This window comes from Mizuhopecten yessoensis, unplaced genomic scaffold (genome assembly GCF_002113885.1).
Source record: "Mizuhopecten yessoensis strain PY_sf001 unplaced genomic scaffold, ASM211388v2 scaffold1011, whole genome shotgun sequence".
Classification (NCBI taxonomy): domain Eukaryota; kingdom Metazoa; phylum Mollusca; class Bivalvia; order Pectinida; family Pectinidae; genus Mizuhopecten; species Mizuhopecten yessoensis.
Window position 1 is genome coordinate 738,491 of NW_018403833.1, and position 12,866 is coordinate 751,356.

At 38.1% G+C, this 12,866-nt stretch overlaps 2 protein-coding genes across 8 annotated transcripts in view; one reads left to right on the top strand and one right to left on the bottom strand.

The window, feature by feature from the left end:
* Positions 1-12,296, bottom strand: part of LOC110456299 (suppressor of tumorigenicity 7 protein homolog) — a 60,230-nt gene extending 47,934 nt beyond the window's left edge. For 4 of the 5 annotated variants that reach the window (XM_021506977.1, XM_021506966.1, XM_021506957.1 and 1 more), the window contains exon 1: positions 12,137-12,296. In XM_021506977.1, the coding sequence (XP_021362652.1) occupies positions 12,137-12,287 (151 nt within the window). In that variant the 5' untranslated portion in view covers positions 12,288-12,296. Of the gene's footprint in view, positions 1-21; positions 2,247-12,136 lie in introns of those variants that run through there. The other variant, XM_021506984.1, reaches the window with a different exon arrangement.
* Positions 12,297-12,460: 164 nt separating this feature from the next.
* Positions 12,461-12,866, top strand: part of LOC110456332 (germinal-center associated nuclear protein-like) — a 30,615-nt gene continuing 30,209 nt past the window's right edge. For all 3 annotated transcript variants that reach the window (XM_021507012.1, XM_021507027.1, XM_021507018.1), the window contains exon 1: positions 12,461-12,525. The gene's annotated coding sequence lies outside the window, so the exon portion shown is untranslated. The remainder of the gene's footprint in view (positions 12,526-12,866) is intronic.

Here is a 12,866-nt window from a genome sequence, read left to right on the forward strand (position 1 = left end):
AACAAGACGACTAATACTTACACATGAAGAGATTGAACATGTTTGCTGGAGGCTAGTAACCTGAACACTACTCTTTAGCGGTGACACACACGGCTGTAGTTGATATGCAGCTACACCAGATGTTGAGTGAGGGATCTAAAAATGCTGTTCCTCCCCCTGTATGGCCAGGGTTGGTGACAGGCCACTCCACCAGTGGTTGGTAGTTAAAATCCACACCAGATGTGTTGAACAGGATTCTAGGTGTATGTTAGTCTATAGGTACAGCCATATCAAGATCACAGCATCCACATACATGTATATATGTACACAGGGGCCTCGAGTGTTCATCCCTGTATCTACTTCAGCATCAGCTGCAGTACTACCAGTCAAATACTATCTGTGTACACTAATGGCTAATCGTCAATAAGACTGTAGGTAATTAACGCCCTCAAGACATCATACTGCACACCATAATAGCGAAATTGTACAGAAATCCACGTGGCATTTCAATCAATTGTAGCGAGCCATGATAATTGGCAGGAGCACCTGCCCTCGAAGGTTGTTATCAGTCTCCAGTACAATAGACATGCTACCTGTTTACTCACAGTGCCACACAGTCTTGCAGTAGCCACAGCACATACACAATACCGATTTTCACATGGTATTTTTCCCCCCAAAGTAATCAATGCCAGTAGGGCACCTGTCAGTGAGCCAGTCTAATAAAGGCAATAGTAGACAATGGTACTTTTCACAGTCACATTATCACTGTAACAGTATTGACCTATCATTGACCCCTACACCAGGATTAGTACATATATATGTTATATTATGTATGGCGTTATCAGTACTAGTATTTGTACAGTACTCCGGAGCAATGACGGTTAACTCTAAGACAGGTACTGAATATAGGCACTGATGGAGAATGTAATTATAAAGCTCTGGAATTGTATGATATGTATATATGAGTAAGACTTTAATTAGTATGAGGAGATAGAGCACCTGCTGCCATGATAGGTCAGTGATACCTGTGTTAATCTGATCCACCTATTATCATTTACAGCATGTGTACATGTACGTCTGCATAGATCTAGTGATCAACATAAACAAACCTCCGTAAACATGTACTTCACCAAAACACTGTTCCTACGCTGGTGTTCCTAATCACTGACAGTCGATCTAGACAGTAATTATTTTGCTTGTCACTTACGGAAGGATTTGTCTCGGTCACTGACAGTATGTCTAATAATTTTTTGTCACTGACAGTTTATCAAATAATCCATGGAAATTTATCTGTCGTCACAGATATCTAATCAATTAATTAATTCTATAAATCCTAGTCACTGACAGTACATTATATTGTTGCTTACTCCTTGTCAAAGTACATCAAATAATCCCTCGTAAACTATTCCTTGTCACAGACAGTTTATTAAACAGTTGCTTCGTAATCAATCCTATTCACTGGCATGACAGTGTATCAAATTATCTCTCATCTGGGACACCGTTCACTGACAGTTTATCAAATTATCTCTCATCCGGGACAGTTCATCAGATAATCCCTGGAAATAATTTCTCATCATCTGATAGTTGGTCAAATAATCGGATAGTTTTCCCTCATTACCGAAAGTACTTCGGTGTATTTCCTCATAAATAATTAGATAAACAAATAATCGCTGAAAATATCCCTTGTCCTGATATCACATCAAATAATCACTGGGAATTATTCCTCGTCCCTAATCCCAAATAATCTGTCGTAACTTTATCTCGTCTTGACAGTGCTTAAAACAGTTCCATCACTGACAGTAAGCATGAAACATCCCAGTCATAGTTAAAGAACCAAACATATATTCCCACACAGTTGACAGACTCCATGATCGCAAGCTGTTAATTTAGACTTTATCTTCATTCTGGCCTGTGAAAGTGTTCATCCTGTACACACACACACACACACACGCGCGTAACACAAGGTAAACACAGCACTTAGGCCTGTGTGTACAAATTAATTAGCAGATGTATCACATTGTTTCCACTACAGCATCTGCACATGAAGAATATAAAATCCGTGCCGTAATCGCCACCAATCAAGGGCGCCTAATGACAGCTTAGTTACATGCACCACACACAGTATAACAGTAAAACGTTACATGTTTTTGTGCTACACTATGACTGCAGCCTGAAAAAGTTTGACGCGAGGAGGGTTACACTTCACCTGAGCAGTAATGTTGCACTAGCTATACCCTAAAGTTTTACCATGTGTCAGGAAACCTCCCGTACAAAAACACATGTATTCTTGCGAGTTACGCTCATTTAAATGTGATGACATTCGTGCACATGCTGCAGTCACAATGGAGATAAATATCCTCATTCATCTTCAATAAAAATAAAACTATATGACATGGTGACGAATTCCCTCCATTCAGCTTCCTGTCAAGTCCATCTGGTCCTATCTCTGCTACCGAGCATGGTATGGAGAAACAGTAGGAGCGAGGCCCTTTGTTAAGCTGGGTATCTAAGGACCTGGGCTGATGGGGCATTGTCGGCTTCTACACAATAGAGATTGACAGCAAGCAGGCTTTTTAATACTCTTTATCACAGCAGAGAGGCAGCTTTAATAACGACAGGTTGTCCATGTCGGACTGCTGCTCCTGTAGTATGGGCAGGAAAATATATGGACAAACTCAAGCTTGCTACATGGTAACAATGGGAAAGGGGTTACTGGGAGAAACAAAAACATTGCAACTCAAATGACTCTAGGCAGGAAAATTAAGGAATGAACAATATAGCTTCTCCAACAGTGGTGGAGAATAAAATATTAAATGGAAATATTGCTTCTAGGGCAGAAATGCAATGGACAAAACATTGCTACTCTGTGGGGTGGGGTGGGGTGGGATCTAGGGAGTGACAAAAACATTGCTACTCTATTACAAGAGGCCCAGAGGGTCTGTATCACTCACCTGGATATCTAAGCAATCATGGCAAAATATTCTCCAAATTAGATCCAAGGGAATATGCCAGACCCCACGGCCAATCCTTGTAGCATATCTGTATTTGATTTTTATGCCCAGCAATTTTATGTATGGTTATGGGGTGGGGATCTCAACTGTTTCCAAGCTGTGACTCATAAACTAGGTCCCTAGGGTTGTGGCCAGACTCCAGGATAAATTCTAATATCAAGACTGCATTTGTCTCTTTTTGCCCAGCATTTGAATATATAGTTTTGAGGTGGGGATCTCAGCGGTTTCAGAGTTATGACCCAGGGGTTACGTCTGCAAGGGTGGGGCAGACCCTGGGATCAATTCTAATATCATGACTGCATTCGTCTCTTTATGCCCAACAATTATATATATAGTTTTGGGGTGGGGATCTTAACCGTTTCAAAGTTATGACCCAGGGGTTAAGTCTCCAATGGTGGGGCCAGACCCTAGGGCCAAACTGGAAGCAAATGTGCATTCCTCTCTTTATACTCAGCAATTGTATATATGGTTATATGGTGGGGATCTCAACCATTTCCAAGTAATTTTTTTTTTTTGCCCCACCCCTTAGCCCAGGGGTCAGCCCCAACATTTGTACAATTTTGAATCCCTGCCTCCCATGAATCCTTCCAACCAAATATGATCAATATCCATGGTAAAGTTCTACGGAAGAAGTCGTTTATAGCAATATAGCTAAATAACCCTTTTTGGCCCCGCCCCTCAGCCCCCACAGGGGGCAGCCACACCATTTGTACAATTTTGAATCCCTGCCTCCCATGAATGCTTTTGATTAAATATGATTGATATCCAGTGCATAGTTCTACAGAAGAAGTCGTTTGTAGCAATATAGCCAAAATGCCCACTTTTGGCCCCACCCATCAGCCCCCTGGGGGGTCAGCCCAACCATTTGTACAATTTTGGATCCACACCACCTAGGGATGCCTCCAGTCAAATATGGTTGATATCCATCCCTTAGTTCCAGAGGAGATGTCGCTTAAAGCAATATAGCCAAATTGCTCCCTTTTTGCCCTGCCCCTCAGCCCCCTGGGGGGTCGGCCCAACCATTTGTACACCACCTAGGGATGCTTCCAGTCAAATTTAGTTTAATTCCAATCAGTGGTTAGGAAGAAGAAGGCGTTTAAAGAAATTGTTGATGGACGGACGCAGGACGCCACAATTGGGCATAAGCCCAAGAGAAGGGGGGGGGATCTAGGGAGGGACAAAATCATGAGGAGATGTCGCTTAAAGCAATATAGCCAAATTGCTCCCTTTTTGCCCCGCCCCTCAGCCCCTTGGGGGTCAGCCCAACCATTTGTACACCACCTAGGGATGCTGCCAGTCCAGTCAAATTTAGTTAAATTCCAATCAGTGGTTAAGAAGAAGAAGTCGTTTAAAGAAATTGTTGATGGACGGACGCCGGACGCCACAATATGGCATAAGCCCAAGAGAAGGGGGGGGGATCTAGGGAGTGACAAAAACATTGCTACTCTATTACAAGAGGCCCAATGGGCCTGCATCGCTCACCTGGTATTAATCTCACACTTGTAATCTTAAAAGTGGACTAAAATACAGCTACAGGCAGAATAGCAGTGTGACCTTGAATGTCAAACAATGACATTAGGTTGAAAGTGGGTCAAGGTCATTCATTTGAACAAATTTGGTAGCCCTGATTGCTACAGGCCAAATATCAGTACCCTAGGCCTTTTGGTTATTGAGAAGAAGTTGTTTGAAGATTTTAAGACATTTGACACCTGTGACCATGAAAGTTGGTCAAGGTCATTCATTTAAACAAACTTGGTAGCCCTTCATCCCAGCATGCTACTGGCCAAATATCATCACCCTGGGCATTTTGGTTATTGAGAAGAAGTTGTTTAAAGGTTTAAACATATTTGACCCCTGTGACCTTGAAAATGGATGAAGGTCATTAATTGGAACAAACTAGGTAGCCCTTCATCCTAGCATGCTACTGGCCAAATATCATCACCTTAGGCCTCTTGGTTATTCAGAAGAAGTTGTTTAAAGGTTTTGAACATATTTGACCCCTGTGACCTTGAATATAAGTCAAGGTCATTTATTTGAACAAACCTATTAGCTCTTCAACCCAGCATGTCACTGGACAAATCTCATCACCCTAGGCCTCTTGATTATTCAGAAGAAGTTTAAAGGTTTTAAACATATTTGACCCCTGTGACCTAGAATATAAGTCAAGGTCATGTATTTGAACAAACTTGGTAGTCCTTCATCCCAGCATGTTACTGGCAAAATATCATAACCCTAAATATAAGCCTATCGGTTATTCAGGAGAAGTTGTTGAAAGGTTTTAAACATATTTGACCCCTCTGACCTTGAATATAAACCAAGGTCATTTATTTGAACAAACTTCGTAGCCCTTCATCCCAGCATGCTACTGGCCAAATATCATCACCCTGGGCATTTTGGTTATTGAGAAGAAGTTGTTTAAAGGTTTAAACATATTTGACCCCTGTGTCCTTGAATATAAACCAAGGTCATTTATTTGAACAAACTTGGTAGCCCTTCATCCCAGCATGCTTCTGGCCAAATATCATTACCCTAGCCCTTTTGGTTACTGAGCAGAAGTTGTTTAAACTTAAAAGTTGACGACGGACGACGCACCACGGCATAAGCTTACTTGGCCCTTCGATTTCGGGCCAGGTGAGCTAACAATGGAGAGGGGAGGAAAATCTAGGGAGGGACAAAATCATTGCTTCTCCAGCAAAACAAACTGATAAAGAAAGCATGATCATCGACCTGCAAGTAATGTATATATAAAGCAGTTAACATCTGGTCCATAGATAAGTGAACTTTAACCGGCAAAGTAAATACAACATATCCATCACATGTAATCCATAGACATGTGAATTTTTCGTAAAGGTCATATAAATACAGACAACAGGCTCGTTCATAGAGATATGAACTTCACTACCAGTGATGAACACAAACATGGTACAGTCCATAGACATGTGAACTTATACTGCAGGTCATATCAACAGAGATAAAGGTAAGTTCATAGAGATATGAACTTCGAATTCACTACCAGTGATAAACACAAGCATGGTACAGTCCATAGACATGTACTAATACTGGACTTGATAAAAACAACAACCTGACAATGTGTTAATTCACAGCCATATAAAATTTTCTTGGAAGTGTACACATGTTTACATGTCACAGACAACTTGTAACTCATCTATAGACATACATGTGTATGAACCTTCACTAGACTAGTGATCATAAAAATACAACTTGTTTATAGACATGTGAACTTTTTAACAAGATGTAAGATCAAGGCCCAAGGGCATCTGTAAAATCTGTAGATGTACTTCAGAAAACATAAACACTGTTTTACCTTCAATTTGCCTAGCTGCTCTATCAGGGTTAATAGAAATTTGTTACAATAAAAAATACAATTATATAATATCTAATAATAATATCTTTTTTATAATACACATGTGTGTGAGGAAGTTGAAGTTATATTAAGGTAGTATGTGTGTGCAGTACAATAGCAGGACAAAGCTGTCGAGATCAATAGAAGGCACTTCTTCCCCCTTTTCTCACCACCGTTCACCACCACCGTTCACCACCGTTCACCACCACCGTTCACCACCGTTCACCACCGTTCACCACCGTTCACCACCACCGTTCACCCGACTGAACTCCGACATTACAGATATGACACGCTGGGTCTCTGACTCATTCTTTGGTTTATCTGGCAATCCAATGACACGCCGACCATGAGATTTCACGCTCGGTGTAAAAATGCATTTAATGAGCAAGTCATTAAACGCTAAAACGTCAGACAAAACGCTTGTACACGTGCATCCTGGGCCTCACAGCAAGTCTTTGTCAGTCACATAGAAGTCATCACCAATAATCGATGGAAATATTTAAAACAACAGATTTGACTTCCGAAGTTAGGAACATTTACTTCTGCCAGCAAACAAATGAGTTCAAAATCTTGTTTGTCTTGCCTTAGACTTCATCATTGAAGCGAGACATGGGTTCTACTTTCCTGGGGGCAGCAACAGCAGCAGTGATAGTGTCAAATGTTAAAAGTTTTGCATTTAGCTCTGCTTCTCAGCAACTATTATTAATGCAGTACAGTATAACAACTAAATGTGGTGCAGTCACAGTTTGTAGCTAATTACATGTATATCTCAATTCCGGACCAAAACTTGGGTTTGACGGCTGACAATGGTTTCTTTTCGGGGTAAAAGACATACAATTTTGATGAATTTTGAAAAATAGACATTACTTCTTTTCTGAGTAATCTGAGTGACTTTAAAAAACTGATATACACCTCCGGTGAACTGTAGTGTTCACTAACATATGATTAGAGGACTGTAGGAACGGACATTCAGGCAGGTATCCGAAACAGTTTGTGGTCCAAAATGATTTCTTCCAGAAATGTCCAACAAAGATTGGTACAAACTGTTTTTATAACTCTGGTTCATTTAAAATATTTAATATTACCAGTATTATTTTTGGAGCATTTCTTAGAGAGGAGAGGTGAGGGGGTATAAAACATTCAAATTTGGGATTTTTTTATTTTTTTATTTCCTATTAGGAAAGGGGTTATTTTGAATTAATAGACCCTGAGAACCCTAGAAAAATTAGTTATTTTAGAACTAGTTTGAAAATGTAACAGTTACAAAAATTTGTTTGTATTTTTTTTTTATCTTTTATATCACTTGTCAATGATTAGAAGTGAAAGATGTTTACCTTCAATAATTCAAAGTCTAAAAGAATATATCAAAATAATATTATCAACTAATACATGTATTGGCATGATAATGAAGTTAAAATGAATGTTAAATTAAATTAACTGATAAATATATATCTTACAATAGATCTTTCATTATGTTAGATTCATGCATCGCCATACAAGTTGTCACTTACATACTTGATATAGCTACTGGTACTGTACTTTTACTGAGTGCAAAAGAGTTATTCCCCTTACCTGAATATGTCCATGTACCAATATTTTAGCATTTTTTTATGTTTGAAATATCTATCCGTACAATAAGTCTGTGACACTTCATTGATGGGTTCATATTTTGGGGGCAAAAACAATGGAATTTCTCACCAAGTCCAAATATTTGTCAAGTTCTTCTTTTTAACTTGAAGTATTTTCTATTTTTTTTCCATTTAACATTATAAAATATAGTAACGTAAGAAATCACCACGTTAGGCATATAAGACATTTAGTGAAGGAAATGTAGATGAAAATAGTTATTTTTTGTCTTTTTCTTGTAAACGTGAAAATTGGACTCGGCGTAAAAAATAAATGAATGGTTGTTTGTTGTAATGATATTTTTCCAATTCACAAGTGGAAATGTAAAACAAAGGCTAAATAAAGTCCCTACATCCAAATATATGAGTGCCCACCTTGAATAAGAAAATCATGAGAATAGTTTGTTTGATAGACAAAACATACCCATTAATAATTATGGTAACTTAGCTGACAACATTTCCAAAACTATGAGCAACTGATTAATTGTCTCAACTAGACTGTAGTGCTCCACATACATAAAATCAATATCTGTATATTTTGACATTTTTAATAGTTCCTCTAAAATTTGGACTGAGATTGATAGGTTTTGTGATGGAGTGGGGAAAAAACTTCTTTAACTTCTGGTATGTCCTCAGCCAAAATGCAATCTGACTTGTATATACGCACCAGTTGAGGCAATTTTTAACAACTTCCGACATATTCAGAAAAATTTGTGTGGAACAAAATGTTCATTAACAGCCAACACATTGCCTAACTGATAAGTACATCATTAGAAATTGTAGCAATGCTAAACAAGGGCAAGTAACTCTGTCTGACCTAACATCAAAATTTTGGGAAACAACTTTCAACTTGATGCCATGTAAGTAATTCTGCAAAACTATTATCTTATGAAAGATTATTAGTAGATATATTTTAATAAATTCATTTTACTTATAAATACAAGACTGGCACTTTTAGAAAAAAATAAATATTTTGAAGCAGCTATAATTCTAATTATTTTCTATTGTGCCTAATTCAGAAACATAATTATATAATTCAGAAAAAGTTTTTTAGAGGGAGACAAAATTAGGGAGGGGGCTTAATTGCAGGCAACCACCCTGTTCCCAGGTCAAAGTGGGAAAGGGGCCTAATTGCGGTCAAATACGGTAATACTTTAGCTCATGGAATATTAAGTTCAAGGTGTTTCAAACTTTGTAAAAAGTGAGTTGTTTGATTGATTTTTTTTAACAGCCTTAGAACACTTTTAACTCATTCACCCCTGAAATATCATAATGAACTATTCCAACCTTTGAATTGGAACAGTTCAAATGTGTCTTCAGGGGTTCAATAGGGTTGGTCATTTCCCCTATTGAAATCCCATTTTCCCTGGGTCATTGCGTGCTATGTTGTTTCACCTTAAAAAATACATTTTGGCAGAGTCGATTAAGATCAAATTACGATTTGTTTCGGGAAACTCCCATGTTATATGACACACTAGGTGGTGCACAGGTATATATAAGGGTTGTTTTATTTCATTGGTCAGTGGAAGGGTTTATAAACAGCAGATTTGATATCAAAAGTGAAGCGGATTAGGGTATTAAAGTAAGTCATTTATAATGTAAATGATAGGTCTCTCCTTAATTTATACATACAGATTCATGTCCATTATGCGAAATTAGTGTTATTGCTAGTGATGGGAATCAGGATACAAAATTAGTTGACTACGATTTGTTCCGTTGTTACAATTATATTTGTGTTTTTCCTTCCTTCTACCTAAATGCGAAATATTTCTATACTCATGACTTTCCCTGCACTGGGTATCCGCACACAAATTCTCATCACTGAAGTCGCTTGGTCTGTCCGTCATTTTGAACATGGTTATTAGTTTTATTTTCGTATTTATTTGACAATTAAAACTTAAATGTTGTCTTCACTGAAAACCACTATTTTCACTAAATTACAACTAAAGCATGCATTAAATAATGTTTTAACTGTTTATACTTATGGAAAGGACAGTTCCCCCCTACCCCCCCATTCAGTTTCAGATGTTTTTCCTGGAAAAATGTCTTTTTTTTTTTAAAGCTGGTCTGATCTAGTACTAATATTAATACCCTGCCTCCTCTGCACCGGCCGGGTAATAAATCGATCCCATGCCTTGTAATGGAGCAAGCTCGGTGTGAATCACACCGGGGCGACTTTTGAATTAATTGATAGCACATTGGTCCGCATCCATAAATAGGGTTGTAGTATGAACTATTTCTGTTGATATCCTGCACAACATGAAGTTAAACTCTGCCGAAAATGTCGTTAAATTATCAAGTTAACGTAGCAAGCGTAATCGAAATCTGAATTGACCGCCATGTTGGAAAGTTCGTCTCTCTTCCGATATAGGTCAGACGTCCAAATATGGGTGGCGATCACGACCCAATATGGAAATTGTTGTAAACATGGCGGCATCAGTAGTAATACTATATTTGGCCACGCAGGCCATATATAGAAATGATAATTGAGATAACATCACGCGTGATCTGTCATGGCGGTCTTTTCTTTTTTTCCCCAGAGATGGACTTGGTTAATTTCGTAAAAGAGTTTTTGCATTGGTAAGGATTCGATTTTTCAAAAATTATGCAATATTTTGATAACATTATACTCATATGAGGCATGAATTATATGCAATCTTACAGATAAGCACTTTTGATTTTGCTCCATTAGTTGGCATAGGACCGCTTCGTAGCTCTGACGACGCAATATAAAAAAAAAATCTCGTCGTCAGAAAGCTACGTTATCGCAGCTATATGCAACCAGGTAAGTCACTAATGAAGGAAAACTAAATAAACACATTCACTCAGCCTCAGGTGATATGCTGAAGAAATAGATCACACTTAGCCATATCGTTAATAAGGTGTTGACACTTAGAGTGAGAGGAGATCTGTTGACACCTGGTATAGGCAGAGCAGTAGTCCGAATTATTCTGACGTTTTATTGACTTTTTTCATATCGGTCTGTCATCGATTAACGTCAGAACTCCGGTCTTCTATAATATGCGTGAAATATGCGACCCGCGCCCGGAGCGCACTTCAAACTGATATTTTAGAAACAAATCGTCACTTTCACACACATGGATCGAAAGATCTATTCTTTATGCACTAGGTGGTATCAATAACATGTTTCAAAGATCATTACGAAAAGTATTTTCCAACGTTTTCTATACCAACCCATGTTTTTAATGGAAATTAGGCCATGTGCAATGTCACATGACTTGACGAGATCTCGCGTTGCCGAAGGTTTTTCCCAACGTTATGACATAGGCCTGCAAGATTTTAGTCACGTGGCATTAGAAGGCGGGGCTATCAAAAAACAAGTGTAAAACAGAGTAAGTTTGAAAAAACGTTTTTAGTGATTGTATTGGTTGTTTGAGGCATGTTAATTTGTTATGTATGTTCCCCTTGTACATAAAGAATAGATCTTTCGATCCATGTGCGACAAGTGTGTGAAAGTGACGATTAATTCGGACTAGCAGCTAGACCAGGTGCTGTTGGTGATATTACAATGTTGTTTTTACAATAATATTTTTCAGAGAAACTTCAATTCCATATTCCACGTTTTCAAAAAGCAAAATGCACTCTGGTCCCACACCAGACATCTATATGTCAAAATGTTTAAGCCTGGTGTTAGGGCCAGAGGAAACTTATATACAAGTATATATGTACACAAATATTTAATTTTATATATACCCTAAATTTACAATGTACAATGTAAACCACATTCACATATAGTGAATCTCCTTGCGAAGTTTACATGATATTTGTAGCATGAATTTGAAATCACAGTGCAAATCCCTAAGCATTATTTTGCTGAAAGATATGAAAATTTAATAACCTGAATAAGTGCATTTGATTCCTCCGTTTGTATCCATGATTAATTTGCAATATTGATGCTTTATTTTCTAAAATTGCTCATGCACCACGAACATGATTTGTGCAAACTTCTTCGACTCCAATGGCATCCATGGAATAATGATACGACAACCATATAACATACATATGATGCAAACACTAAAATAAATGTATGGATGCAACAGCTCAATACACAGATGCTGTAGCTAAGGAATCAGATGAGAATACGTAACGTGTAACATGACCATACATTCGGCTTAAAAATGCATCGCATTCCTTACCGTAAGAGAAGTTCTCGCTCAGCTTCAATGGGCCTCGAAGAATATATACCACGAAGATCACCAGCATGAACCAAACAGCCCAAAGATAGGTCCAAGACCAATGGATCCAGGATTTGACTTTTTCCAAGCACCTCGACAGGAAACCCGCCATATTGGGTACACAAATCCCGCACTGAATAAATTATATGTAGACATTCTCTTTACTTCATTAAATAAATAAAAGGTTGGAGTAGATGTTTGACATTATGTTTGACATAAAGTTATTGATATGCATAATATATCTAATTCTTCTTGTTTAATTAAAAATTGAAATAATATTGTCTGCGTACCTGCAATTGGCGGAACAAACAATATTTTTGAGTTGATATTTTTACTCAGTTTTGCAAAGTGTGAGTTCACGTGCATGTTTTCGTTTAAAAGGCCGTGTTAAAGTAATTTATATATAATGTATATATGATATCTGTAAATGAAACTATCTGATGTGAAATTTAGAGTATGCTTGATGGTCAATAATGATTGGTTGTCCATTTTCCTCAGATCTGATCAGTCAGTTTCACTTTCGCCCCGTTTCGGCCAAAGGTGCTCCGGTTCTAGAATAGATGTAGATTCTAATTAATATTCAAGAACCCGGGCACCTGTGCTTTTCTGTCAGTTTTGTCACATTGATTTTTGCCCAAATTGTGGTATTATTGACGATTCTAGGTGTAAAATGATTTGGAAGTGGGGGGGG